This window comes from Trachemys scripta, chromosome 8, assembly GCF_013100865.1.
Source record: "Trachemys scripta elegans isolate TJP31775 chromosome 8, CAS_Tse_1.0, whole genome shotgun sequence".
In the NCBI taxonomy this organism is placed as follows: domain Eukaryota; kingdom Metazoa; phylum Chordata; order Testudines; family Emydidae; genus Trachemys; species Trachemys scripta.
Window position 1 is genome coordinate 57,039,039 of NC_048305.1, and position 14,695 is coordinate 57,053,733.

A 14,695-nucleotide genomic window follows, 5' to 3' on the forward strand; every position below is an offset into this window, starting at 1 on the left:
CCTAAGAGACAAAAACTGCACCACATATGAACTTTCTGACCTCTTATATTTTAGTCAAGAACTTGCTCAGTAGCTCAATATTTTAACTAGAACAATGTTTTCATCAAAACAAATGTTTTCACAGTAAATGTAAAAATGTATTTCCAGCATTTTTCTTGGGAGTTTTGTTTAGGGTTTTTATCTCATTATTCTGAGTTTGAATTTGTCTGTGTCAAGTGTATTGTGCAAGACTTTTTTGGGGTGGGGGGAGTGCTCTCTATTTAAGGTAATTAACATGGAATTTCATTGCATGCTAAATAAATCTTTTTTCATCATAATTAACACTCATAATCACTTTTGTATTCCAGTTATGAGTTGTTGTTTTTTCATACTTTTCTATTTTTAAATTAGAAGTATTTTGTGGTATAGTTAGCTATATAGAGTTTCACTCCTATATCACCTGACTGCAGTTGCTGGCTGGCTAACTCATAAGGAAAAAATAGCCCTTTCCAGGTGAGACAGTCAAATGTTGTGGTTGGAGAATACAGCCCATAATATATCTTAATATCTGAGGCATGCTCTCGCTCTCTCTCTCTCTCTCTCCTTTTCCCCCCAATATGGTTAGAAGAGTTTTATTCTATAGTTTTGTAATGTCTTAAGTCAAAAACATTTTAATACTTTTCTGGTTTTATCATAGCTAGTATCACTTTCATTGCTTCAAACCTGCATATTTTTGAAGAGGAAAATGTGAAATGTTGCTGTAGAGTTGACTGTGTAGGTTGGAATGAGATTTCTTGTGCTCATTTATTGTGATGAGTTCCATATTTCTGTTCAGAATTACATAGTTCTGCTGGTCACAAAAGCGTTTTTACTATATCTTTTCATTTGGCTCCTGCTAATGACCCACTGCAGTGGGTCAGTCTTTAACATTTTAAAACGGAAAATAGTAAGAAGTAACCAGTCATATCTGAAAAGTATAAGCAACTCTCAGATTGTAGTTCCAAGGTACTTCAGTGCTTTGACCATGAACAACTGAAAGCTTTGCATTAGCGATTGGCTTCACTAAATCCTAGCTCCTGGCACCAACGGATTAAATACGTTGAGTAGGTTAACACAAATACAGTTTTAGTAGCTGTAATCTCTTATCGTTCACTTGTTCTTTGTAAGAAACTTTGCCTTCGCTAGATCTTAAAGGACAGAGAGTATTGGCATTAGAAAGCGTCTGCACTAGGTAATTGTACACAGCATTATATCAATTGTGCTTTAGACTTTGGGCATTGTGTGTGCTAGGCTTTAATCTTCTTTGGGTTACTATGAAGAACAGATATTTTATTTATTTATTTATTTATTTATTTTCTAATCCATCCTGTGAACCATGTTCATTAATGTCCTTCTCAAGAGTAACAGCTCCCAAAGTGATAGCATTCCTACAAGTAGAGTTATCATAGAGCCATATAAACCTGATGGGTTTTTTCCCCCTCCCCAGCAACATTACCCTAACCAGAGTTAGGAAGATTTTTTAAATGCTGACTGAGAAAGGTTGTTCTTTCTGAATGCAAAATTCTGAACTTTATTATGAAATTGAAACCATTATTAAAATATATATTTAGAAAGATCACAATGTTTCTACCTTTTCTTTCTAATAGGTTCTTAAATATCAAATTATTTTTTGCACTGTAATATTTGAACTGCAGATCTACACACACACTGTAAACCGATGAGCATATGTATTTTTTCTGTGGAAAAACATGGTATTTTTGATACTCAAATCTTCTGGTAACTGTAGTTGTAGTAAATGAACATATTACCCAAGTTTTATTCTTGATTAGCCCTTGAAACCTCTGCATCCCATTAAATAAGTTGCTAAGCAGTTGTATTCATTAGTTGCTATGCTGAAATACATCCAGTTTAAGGCTATTGGTTTCTGGAGTAAAAACATGTAGAAACGTGCTTTCACAAAGGGAGGCAGCTTGGTTGATTTTTAAATGACATAATTTGTGTGTAAGTTATATGGAATTAGAATTTCATAAGCTAGCCATACATCAGTCATCTCAGATGATACACCAGCCACCCACCTGATCAACCCAGATCCAGTTTAAACTTACTCCAATAGCTGATGATATAATGGTGAAAGTACTTCTGGAAGTGTGGCAATTTCTGTAATGAGTGTGTGAGACAGAGGGCACTGCCTTGTATTGCTCAACAGTGATTTCTCTAGATTAATGAATGGGTCTGGCAGCCTCACTTATGAGGAGTTCTGTTTATATTTAGATAAAGTAAAACTTCCCTTATCTAGGCCTGGTCTATACTACCCGCCTGAATCGGCGGGTAGAAATCGACCTCTCGGGGATCGATTTATCGCGTCCCGTCGGGACGCGACAATCGATCCCCGAATCGGCGCTCTAACTCCACCAGCGGAGGTGGTAGTAAGCGCCGCCGACAAAAAGCGGCAGAAGTCGATTTTGCCGCCGTCCTCACAACGGGGTAAGTCGGCTGTAATACGTCGAATTCAGCTACGCTATTCACGTAGCTGAATTTGCGTATCTTAAATCGACTCCCCGCTGTAGTGTAGATGTACCCCTAGATTCTACTTCTGCAAAATGTATGGACTTAATCGAAAAAGTAACTTCTAACAGTCAAGATATAATACTGCAGCATAACCTAATACTGCAAGTGGTGCCTCCATATCCTGCTATGATACGATGGTGCAGTGAAACCTGAATGAAAAAACACTCCTTTAGGCAAAGCATGTCTTACAAGACAACCCCAGAGTATCTCCAAACATACAAAGTACAATTCTTCTCTACCTGTGTTGAATTGCTACCTACAGTGAGTATTGACTTTGGTCCCTTGAGTGGTTGCTTAAGACAGATTTCCCTGTATAATTTCCCTTGTCATGTTCATAATATATTAATTTGATGCAGGCTAGAATCCTACTGGCATTATTTTGTTCCTGCAACTCAACAATACATTTTCATCTTCCTCATGCTATTAACTTGAATGCTATACCCACTTTAATGGTCAATAAATTTCAGATATTTACCCAGCAACTGACAGGTTGTATTATGATTTTTAGATTCCAGTCTCCATTTCCTTACATTTGCTGATAATTGGCTGTAAATTCTTTTTTTGTTCTTCTTCTTCTTCTTTCATTAAAAGATGAAGTTACTAAGTTAGAGTATATTACTTAGAAATGTGAAATCACTTGGTGCTCAAAGTTCCTCCTTAATAGAAGTGGTTTTTAAAATTATTATTATTAGTTGCTGGGTAGAAAATCTTTTTCTAAATAAAACAAAGCCAGCCTTTAGGGATTCTGGTGCAAGAACACATTGAAACATACTTGCGGGGAGAGGGACACTTAGGCATAACTTTTCCCAGATTAAATCCAGTGGAACTTCACTTTTACAGAAAATGCCAATAGAAGCCCCTGCTTGCACCATTGGCAGATTAGTATTAATAGATTCACCCCATGTAGTCACTTATTTATTGCACACCTGAAGCAGTCTGGGTGAATTTTTATGTGTATGCTTAAAGTAAATCATAAAACTGTTTTATACTTGAAGGGGAAAATTCACATATTCTGAAAGTACCATTAAATGGCTGGGATACAGAGCCCTTCAACTTTAGATCAGTGGTTTATTTCCAGTCTAAGTCAACAGTGGCCAATGTGTTTTCCTCTATGTATGAAATCAATTAGTGAGCTCAACCTAATTATAACTGGACGAGTGTCCACCAAACCATTGGTACTTTTAGTACAGACACAGGACTGGATTCTAAATTTATTCTCCCGGTCTCAAAAATTGGCCAGAATTGAAGTACACAGACAAAGAGGTGTACAGAAATGTTTATATCCACTGTCTGGACTGTACTTGTTATATGGAAAAATTTAAGGACTTCAATGTTTGGGAACCCTATGTGCCATATTTTTGCATTGGTTAATGGATGCTTTGTTCAATGTGTGTGTCTAACTAATATTACTTGTTAAATATATACACATAGTCTCAATGTGTTTACAGGAGGGCAGTGCATCAGGAGCCATTGTCAACTTGAAACCCACCCAATATTTTAAAAATAAGTGAAAAGTACTTTCAGTCATTACATTGCCCCTGAGCACCACCTCCCATTCCCATCTTTAATGGAAGTTTTACAATCCGATTTCAATCTTACAATCAATTTAAAATTTGTCTCTCCTATATTTTTGGAGTTTTTCTACACAGTGATAAGAGATATCCAGCTGGGGATGGGTGAAACTAACTATACATGAGGTTCTGTCAAACGCACAAAATAAACCAAAAAAATATATTTCCCCCCCCCATCCAATCTCTTTATTATGTAATCTTAGATATTACCTGTAACAATAATAGATTAAATATGTTCACATCTAAATGGTGGTTTCTATGGTCTCCTTTAACTATTTCTAGTCATGATTTAAAAAAAAAGTACTCTATGCAGCCTTGCATTTCAGCTACTGCCAAAAGCACAAGGACACGAAGTGCAGTAACACAAACAAAACTGAATGTTTGTTTTTCATTCTAAGAAAAAATAATTTAGTTTCTTCTTGTAAAGCCCCAGTTTAGGACCCAATCCTATGGACCATTATGTACCTGAGTAACTACTTATGTCAGTTTTCCAAGTTGTTCCATTGACTTAAATGGAACCACTTAAGTGAGTAATGTTATGTGCTTAAATCTTCGCTTCTAGCCCCTGAGCTTCTAAACTTCTTGGAGTGGAGGTTCTGGGAAAAATTGTGAAAAATGACTTCGGCTCTAAGTGTCAAAGTGACTGTTGAAAATGGGCCTTAGGAATGTAAGTCACTTAAGTGCTTTTTCACAGTTTTACCTTTTTGTCTCTTTAACTGGTTTGTAAAGCACTTAGCATTCTGTTGGTGCTACGCTGCTGCTACTATTATTACTAATAAGAACATAAGAGCTGCCATAGTAGAACTGGTCCATTTTTCCCAGTATCCTGTCTCCAACAGTGGCCTGTACCAGAGCTTCAGGGGGAGTGTACAGAACGGCAATTATGGAGTTATCCATACCTGTTTTTTCACTCCCCGCTCCTGGTCATCAGAGGTATAGGATTGCCTTGAGCATGGGGTTGAGTGCTTAATGATCTTGACTAATAGCCATTGATGGACCTATCCTCCATGAACTTATCAAGGTCCTTTTTGAACCCAGTTATAGTTTTGGCCATCACAACATCATAGCAATGAGTGCCACAGGTTGGTTGTACATTATGTGAAAAAGTACTTCCTCTTGTTTATATTAAACCTGGTGCCCATTTCATTGGGTGATTCCTGGTTTTTGTGTGTGTGACAGGGTAAATAATTCCCCCCCCCCACACACACACACACACTATTCATGATTTTAAAGACTTCTATCTCCCCCATATTCCCCCAGTTGTCTCTTTTCTAAGCTGAACAGCCCTAATCTTTTAGACTCTCCTCCTATAGAAGCCATTCTGTACTTTTGATCATCTTTCTTGCCCTTCTCTGGACCTTTTCCATTTCCTTTGTATCCTTCTTGAGATTGGGTGACCAGAATTGGAACCAGTAATCAAGGTGCAGGAGCACCATGCATTTATATAGTGGCGTGATATTTTCTGTCTTATTTTCTATTCCTTTCGTAATAATTCTTGACATACAATAGTATGTCTCTTTGACCACTGCTTCACTTCGAGCAGAAGTTTTCAGATAACTATCCACAGTGACTCCAAGATCTCTTTCCTGGGTGATAACCGCTATTTTAGCACCCATCATTGTATATTTCTGTGTTTTTTCATATGTGCATTACTTTGCACATATCTAGGTTAAATTTAATCTACCATTTTGTTGCCCAGTCACCCAGTTTTGTTAGATCCCTTTGTAATTCCTTGCAGTCTGCTTTGGAGTTAACTATCTTGAATAATTTTGTATTGTCTGCAAACTTTGCCACTTCACTGTTCACCCCTTTTTCCAGATAATGAATAGGTTGAACAGCTCAAGTTCCAATACAGATGCTTCATTACTCCTGATAATACAAAATGGTAAATATAGTCCACTGGTAGAGCAGATCAGGAATTATAAACTTAATGTCCTTTTTAAATTAGTGTGATTGCAAAATATAGGTGTGTTTTTATAAACTTTGAAAGAATACTTGGTTTTGCTAAACTTGTCTTTCAATTTCGTGCAGTTGATATAAAGCCACCTGTCGACAACACAGATGACACGCAACAGATGCAATTGACAAAAGCAACACTGCTATTGAAACTTCAACAAAACATGGGTATGTTACCTCCAATAAACCCATGAAGGCACTGTAGAACTGATATGTATAGGTTTTCACTGTCATTTGCTCCCACAAAATTGATAGTAATTTCAGGATGTGAGGACATAGTAAACGGCATAATTAAGTTTAGAGTTTAAAGCATAGGTTTAGTAAATGGAAAAAAAAAGACTTGTTCTTCAGTGGGCTTAAGCCAAATAGTTATGTGTTTGCTAAAAGTTCAGAGATTTAGGCCAAAAAAAAAAAAGCTATTTGGTTCACTCTTCAAAGGCTTAGTTTTGCTATTTATTTTATTTATTTATTTATTTAGTGTTTGCATATTCGCTGAGCCAAGCAATAGCGTTCTTAGTGGCCAAGTGGTGCTTTTGGAGCCCACCACTGAATTTGGTTAGTGGACACTCCTCTACGATGTGTATCATTGTTTGTTTGATCTGCCACACAGCTGCAGCTTCGGTTGTCTCGAAGACCCCAGCGGTGCTAGTTGGCTGCACCAGAGGCCTTGCCCGGTCCAGAATCAGTTAAGAAGGGCCCATTGGTGATGTGGCAGGTCAAAGCCAGGCAGGTGAGCAGTAGGGTCTGTGACGAGGAACTGATTGGTGTTTGATATTGAGCACCAGTCTTCCCGCCACAGGGACTCCACTGTCACGTTCTGGCATGGTAGCGTCAAACGCAGTGGGTGCCGTGAGGAAAGATGTATAGCTGGTGGGTTAAAAAGGTTGTTGAACAAAGGCAAGCTTGGTTGGCACGTACCTTATCAGGCAGCTTACTAGCTGCAGTCTCCCTCCTGATGTGAGGGGGAACAATGTGGCTCAGAACTGGAAGCCATGGAAGATGAGTCAGTCAGAGACTTCCTGTGATGATGCACATGGTTGAGAGGAGTTTCACGTCAACAAGTTTGGTGCATGCCAACCGTCTCCATACTGGTGCACAGTACTCTGCTATTGAGTACGAGATGGCAAGGGCTGAGGTCCTTAGGGTTGGAGCATCTACTCCCTATGAAGAACCTGCCAGTTTGCTGAGAAGGTTGTTGCGTGTCTTGACCTTCACTGCTTTCTTGCTCAGGTGTCAGTGTTCGGTTAAGGGTCACACCTAAGTAAACTAGATATGCTTCAGCTTCTGGCCTTTCGTTATGATGTTCAATTCCCTCTTAATGTTGGCATTTGGAGGTGGAATATGTTAGAGACTATTGCTGATGCTAGACTGAAGGCACGCCATGTCTTGCAGTAGTTGGCCAGCTTTTCAGCATCGTTACTCAGGATCTTTTCCAGCACAGAGAAGGTCAAAGCCTGTAGCCTGCAGCAGATGTTGTCTGCATAGATGAACTTCTATGACTGGATTGGTGGCACTCTGGCCCTGATCTAGCCATGCACTTAAGATCATACTTTAAGGATTTGAGTAGTCCTGTTGGCATCTGACTCTCATGCTTAAAGTTAAACACGTACTTATGTGCTTTGCTACATCAGGACCAAAGTGTTCAGCATTTTGTAGGATAAAGTCCAAAGCAAATAATGAAATATTGATGGGGCAGCATGGGGAGTTTGTGATGAGAGAAACAATATAGTAGCGGTGATTTTAAATATAACATCAGTAGCCTTTTAAAAATATTTCCACAGATGGGAGTTGTAGGTGATCAGCATATCTCAGAATTAGAACCAGATCTAAGTTCCACAAAACAGATAATAAGGAAACCTGCCCTTAAAACAAATGGCTGAGGTAGCCCTATTGCTTTCTGGGAAGCCACCATTTTAATATCCTCTCTTTTGACAATTAAGAAAGAGAGAGAGAGAGCAGGCAAGTGGCTTCTTCCAAGGTGCATTGAATGAATATATAAATTAGCTTGTATCAGTGCTCATGCAGCTATCACTATGCTGCTTGCAAGGATGAGCTATGCTACCTTGGTAATGAATTCCAGCCATCATAGAAGTTTTTCCTCAATCAACATTGTATGATAGTCCCTGGTGCAGACATCACGTTGGTGAGCAAAGAAATTGTAGTAAGTCTTTAGGAAAATCTTTCCTTTTTAAAATGTGACTAGATAGACTGTGTCTATCTTGATTTATACTTGGTATTTGATTAGTCAGTGGAACAACTACAACACCAACTTAAAGCCTACTTATACCTGACATTTGTTTTATTTAATATTTTTAGAAGTAATATCTACATTTCTGTAATTTGGAGGTTAAAATTTTTTTGTTTGTGCATATGACAGTCCTTTCCTCTCAATATTCAGCCAGTTTGCCTTGCTTGTGTTTGTGTATCTTCTGCATAACAAAACTGGGGAGAAACATTTTAAAGCAATAGGAAAATGTGATTTGTAAAACTACAAAAATTGACCATGGAACTTGGGGCAAGTGCAGTATCTGAAACAACATTTAATTCATGTATTGGAATTGTTTAAGTTTAAACTTGTTTGTGTCCCTTTTATCTGAAACCTTTAATCTGAGAGTCAGTTTGCTATCAAGAAGCCGTAAGGTAGAGTTGATGTGTTAGATTTTTGGTGATCTGGCCCATAAGAGTAGAGTTTATGATTAATTGAATCTCTGAAGAACTTTGCACTTTGAAAAATAATTTATGTAGATTGTCTTGTAAAATGAATTTATACGACTAACGATATAAGCTGATATTTAGGCATTGTAGTGCTACTCAGCAATGTTAAAAATGACTCTTATTGTTCCCACTTTTCCTTTTCTTCACACCCTGACTTGCGGTGATTGTACTCTCCTCTTCACTCACAGAAGTTATATTTCCTTTGTCGTTTTAGGTGTGGTAATAGCGGCTGCAGTTGCAATCTTTGCAGTAGCTTTCTCCTTTAATTACTTCAGTGACTAGACTCCAAGCAAAAGAAGCAGTCTATTCATCATGGGAACATTGACCAATATTCACATTAATAAAAAGTGGAAGCTTTGCAAATTTCATATACTAGCAACTAAACATGTTGCCTAAAATACACCAGTTCGGTGTGTTCTAAATTGTAGTGATATATTCATCTTGTTTCAACATGCAAATACTGTAGGTGGATCAGATTTCCAGGAAACTAAAGGTATATATCTTTGATGGAAATAACCTGTAAAATAGCATTATTTTCCAGGAAGAATTGTTTTAAAAAAATAAATAAATAAAATTTCCCTTTTCCCTGCTACTTCATTACAATTTTATTGTTAAAAACTTTACTACTATATTTTTCAAGAGACATTTTCAAGGTTGTTGGATCTTAACATTTGCTCTTTTTTAATTACCCACTATGACAGGTCTTGCCTTAAGGAATCCTTTAACACTGATATGGGCTAAAGTGCTGTTAAGTATTTAAAAAAAAAAAAAAAAAAAAAGAGAGAGACAAGGATTGAAATCCTGATTTCAGTGGCATCAGAATTTCACTCCATATATTCTTTTTGTTAAAGCATGTGTGTCAGGTTGGTTAACGGATGTAGTAAATATGCAAATAGTTTGTAGCAGCCCCAAAATCCCATTTTAGGCCAACACACACAATATAAATATTTTAGCTCAAGTATCATAAACAGAAATAATGAAATAATTAAACCTCTAAGATGTATGATGAATTTATATATGCTTCCTTTTTCATCATGATCTGACTTATCCATCCAATCCTGATTGACTCAATTCCCGTCTTTCCCTGAAGAAAGATGTATCAGATAATTCCCCAGATATTCAAATCCCAAATATGCAGACAGACATGAATAATTTTATAAATTTTTAGAGGCTGATAAATAATTAAAATGTTTGGGATATGAATAAGAAAGGTAAGTCTATGCTGTCTGTAAAGTATATTATTGCTTTCCCCCAAGGAAAAATGTTTGAAACAAGGTTAACAAATGTCACTTTTATACAAAAGTTGTTGGCATTCATATAGTTCCGAATTACTATATAAACAGATATGTACCAGATTAAACAGTATTTAACCTATGTAACTGCAGCTTAATGAGTTTAGATGCAAAGGTACTGGAACTGCAGGAAAAAATCGGAAAGCTTTGAGCCTACAGCATAATCAAGCATAAAATATCAAAAAACTTTGAATAAAAGGTAACTTGCAGATGAAATAATGTGAAAATTCATAGCCTCTTTGTCTGATTTTTGAATTCTGGAAACAGTAAACCCAGTAAAAGAAAATTTGATGTACAGATTTGTATAATTACTGCTGACTTGTTAAGGATCAAGAAAAGCTTAGACTGACTCCTAGAGCAAATTGAAGCTATAAAAAGCATTGTCTTCATTAAGCATTAGTAACACACCAAATTTGAACATTATAGGAATCTTTTTAATTGTTGGCCAAAAGCTAAATTTCAGACTTGGAGCATGGTTGAGGGCTGTATTAGGCAATGGTGGCATCTCTGATGTCCTCTCTTTCCTTCTCGCTGCATTGTTTGAATGGAGCAACTTGAAGGGCGAAGAAGGAAACAAGGCCCCTATAGCAGAGTGCAGGGACACCCTCCTGCAGCAAGTTTATTTTGCAAATATGTGCTATTTGACATAAATCTGATGGATTCCACAGGCAAAATAGAATGATCACAAAGTATCTTTTTAATGAGCCAGGGACAAATCAATAATGGCAGGAATGGTTCAGCAATATCCAGAGGTGGAGATGAATTTCCCCATCCCATCTCAAGCCTTTTAATTTTAAAAACTGCTCCTCACACAGTCTGCTCCTGTCTCCTGAGAGAATGGTAGGAAGAAGTCAGTCTGTCGTCTTAGTTATGAGTAGGTACTTTATTCCTTCTCCACTTCTGGCTGCTAAAAGAGCGTGGACCTTGAACTTTGGTACCAAAGTCCATCTCAACTGAGAGACCGAGGGGAGAAAAGAGAACATAGTGGAGGCACTCAAGAAAGGGAAAAAGTGGCCGCCAGGGCATTCTCCTGTAGGGGCTCCTTGACTTTGGCATTTGATTTCTCACTTGCCAAAAATAAATCTCTTGGTCGGCCAAAGCCCAAGTTTGTTAATAAAGAGCTGGGTGTGTGTGTTTTTGGGATAAGTCATATTGCAAAGGTTAATTCTTTTAAAATAGTAATCTGTGAAATATGTTAATTGTTGACTGGCTGGTATTGTGATGACTTGGTCAAAATATAGCATTTTAAATAAAGAGAGATCTGAACTTTTCAGAATTCTTATTCTCACAGTGCCTAATTCTAATGTTTTTACTGTGTGTATGTATAAACAAGTCTGCTCCATACTTGTCATAACTGCCCATTTGCATGCTTTGTATGTTGTTCTCATCCGCGTTTGTTAGTATTTTGCCTACATAGATAGTGAACTCTGAGACTGGTAAACTGTTGTTTCATGTAGAATGCCAAACAAAGCTTTAGTGAGTGATTTAATAAGTGCTCCTCACAAACATCTGTCTGAAGTATACAAGTAACTCTACCCCCATTTTTAAATGTGGAGAAATTGAGCCTGACACCCCACAAGGAGTCACTATTGGAGTTGGGATTAGAATTTGTGAGTTCATGGCTCCTGTTTGTCTACTCAGATCAACCGTCTCTCCTTAACACTATTTAATGTCACCATACTTTTTTTATTAGGGCACATCTACACTAGGAGCACTTTACCAGTATAAGAAAACTAGTATAGTGTACAAGCAAAGTGTTTCTTTGAGTCCCACCACTCCTTCTCCCCCCCCCCCCCCAACCCATGAGCAAAACAAACTACACCAGTAAAAGTGCAGTTTTGCTGATATAACTGCATCTGCCCTACGGGCTTCAACATAGCAGTGCCAGCCAGTCTGGGATCACATCTCTTCATGTCCCTGACTGACCTAGCGAAATCTAGTCAGGGCATTTAAATAAATTCTTTATAGACTTTGAAGTTCACGCCTCTCCTGCGCCTAAAAAAAACTAAATTGCAACTCTCTATTACTTCCCCCTCAAATTGTTACCTTTATCCCACACAGATTTGTGTGTAAATCTTCTCTTAGTATTTATACGGAATTGTGAAGGATTAAAGAATAAGGTGAAGGATTCAATTAATTCAGTCGTATGAAAAGTTTCCTGTATCAATAACCTTCTCCTTGGTACCATAGGTTGAGAGAGATGATCAGTATTGTGATTTAGGATTTTATGGAAGTTGTCTAGTGAAATTGCATTTATTGAAGGATAGTTCTGAAAATAATGAAGCAATAGATGATCTACTCTAGGGAATAATCATGCAGTGGCAGGGATAGGTGGCTGTTTCTGTATCTACGTTTTTTGTTCTTTGGGATTTGTTGTACTCCAGATCTGCCTCAAATTAACATGGCTAGTGCAGCATATTCTGCATTGTGATTGCCTTTTGAAAGTAATATTTCAAATAAGAAATAATAAAAGGAGTGCTCCATTTTGAAAAAAAAATCCATATCTGAAACTGGTGAAGTATGAGGTCAAAGGATTGTTTCTGAAAAAAATGAAGCACCTCCTCTCTCTTTATAAAAGTGAATGTTATTAAGTTCAAAATTTCTAATGTGCCTTCATACGTGCACCCAGACATACTAATGTTTATCTTTAGTGGGGAAAAGTCTAAGAGGTAATTATTCTCTGCTCATTTATTTTCAGAATCCAGCCATTAAAAGTGAGGTGGGGGAAGTAGAAAGCCTTAGAATATGGCATTTGAGGATATCACAGTGTCATTCAGCAGAGGAGTATTTTATTGAGCCAAGAACTCACGTTATTATGCAACATTCCGATAGTGGCTCTGCAATCTGACTGCCAGCCACCACTTGTAATGTAAATTGGAGTTTAGCCATATTTGCTATTCCATGGATTCTTGGAAGTGGACCATGTTTTATCCCCATGTTTATTTCTTATTTAATAAATCACCTAGATCTGTTTTATTTTATGCAGAGCGTGCTGACAATGTGCTTGGTGTTGTCAGATGAAGAATTATTTTAATAAAAGTTCGCATAATGGATTATCAAAGCCTAACTCATATGTTTAAGATTTGGGAGTGGACACTGAGGAATTGAAATAGTCTAAGGTGAAACGCCAGGTATAATGCAAGGCTAACTGTAGCAAGGTTGTGGGGTATCCCACCTCCTGCGGAGGGACGAGCCTCCCCTAGCACCAATATGGGCGGAGCCAGTGGATCCTGCACCCCAGAGGTCACGGCGCAGGACAGAAAGTATAAAAGCCCACCTGCAGAGCTCACTTGAAAGACAGCCGCCGGGGAGGCCAGATGCCTGTGGCCTAGTTCCGGGTTGGGAGACGCTGGCAGGCTGCAGCCGACCCAAGCCTATCCCTGTCCAGGTACCCAGAGGAGCAGCCAAGCCTACCCCTTGCCAGCTACCCGGAGGAACCAATGGTTCTGGAAACCTCCGAGGACACCGCCCTAACCCAGGTACCTTACAAGGAGGGGTCCGGAAGTAGCCCGGGGGCAGCCGACCCTGGTCTGGCCGCAGCACGGCCAGAACCAATGTCAGTGTGTTGCGGTCAGGATCCCCACTGACACAGCAGCGAGTCTTCTGCCGCTGCTAGGGCCCCGGGCTGGGACGCAGAGGAGTGGGTGGGCCTGCGTCCCCCCTGCCACCTCCCTCACGGGTGGCAGTCTCCCCCCTCGCACTAGACGCTCAGAACCATAAGCTCCTGTTTGTTTGCTGCCCCGCCCTGACCCAGAGCCTGGGCTCATAGCGAACTGTTGCGAGGTGGTGGGATACCCCACAGCCCCGCGGAGGGACGAGCCCTTCTACACTAACCTTGAAGTTTTTTTTCTTCATTTATGAGAAATGGGCAGGGAAGACCTAATACTTTGCTCCTTGACAAGTGAATGGAAGTAAATTAATAAAAACCTGTCCAAAGAACATTGCAAATTCATTTAACATCTCCACAAGAACTGAGCCCAGCAAACATCCTACCCTTAGGAAACAGTGGGTGAAGTAAGAAACAGGAACTTGCCTGCCTCTCTGTGTGGGCCACCTGCAACTCTCACTACAGAAAGGTGGAATGTGATGTGAGAACTGTGGGGACAAGGGAAGGGAGATTGTTTAGCTTTTTAGCATTAACAGTACACTTGCCTCACTAACTGTAGTAGCCTAGGAAAATAGGGAAACGCGCGTTTTTTAAAAAGAGGAAGAAGTCAGGACTGCGAATAAACAAAAACGATAGGGACTATTTATTAGTGGTTCCCTATCTCTCTCTCACGTCTACACCCTTGCAAGATCTAACCTTTCACTATGAAGCATATAGTATTTCTGAAGGATCCAGTTGAAATCTGATGTCCCCCTCTCACTTGAATTATAAGAGAGATTTTCAGACCTACATATTCATTTGCTTGTCTCCACTGACATATCTGGAAAGAAAAATCTAGTATTAAGACCTCCGTTGGAACTGCTGGGTGTTCCACACTTACAAAAACTTGGCCAATTATTGTACTGAGATGTGTAAGTTTAGGCACTGCAGGTTTGAAAACCTTGGTCCACACTCCTACATAAATCTTGTATGTGACAGGCAAGGAAAATAAATACTAATCTTTGTTG

General features: G+C 38.8%; 1 protein-coding gene across 3 annotated transcripts in view; it reads left to right on the forward strand.

Annotated features, from left to right (window-relative positions):
* Positions 1-14,695, forward strand: part of ODR4 (odr-4 GPCR localization factor homolog) — a 40,638-nt gene extending 25,943 nt beyond the window's left edge. Inside the window, exons 13-15 of one of the 3 annotated variants that reach the window (XR_004646808.1) lie at positions 6,150-6,242; positions 9,004-9,282; positions 12,780-14,695. Coding sequence is in view for 1 of the 3 variants with exons in the window: in XM_034778787.1 (XP_034634678.1) it covers positions 6,150-6,242; positions 9,004-9,071 (161 nt within the window). In the remaining 2 variants the exon portion in view is untranslated. Of the gene's footprint in view, positions 1-2,563; positions 2,809-6,149; positions 6,243-9,003; positions 11,375-12,779 lie in introns of those variants that run through there. The other 2 variants (XR_004646809.1, XM_034778787.1) reach the window with 2 other exon arrangements.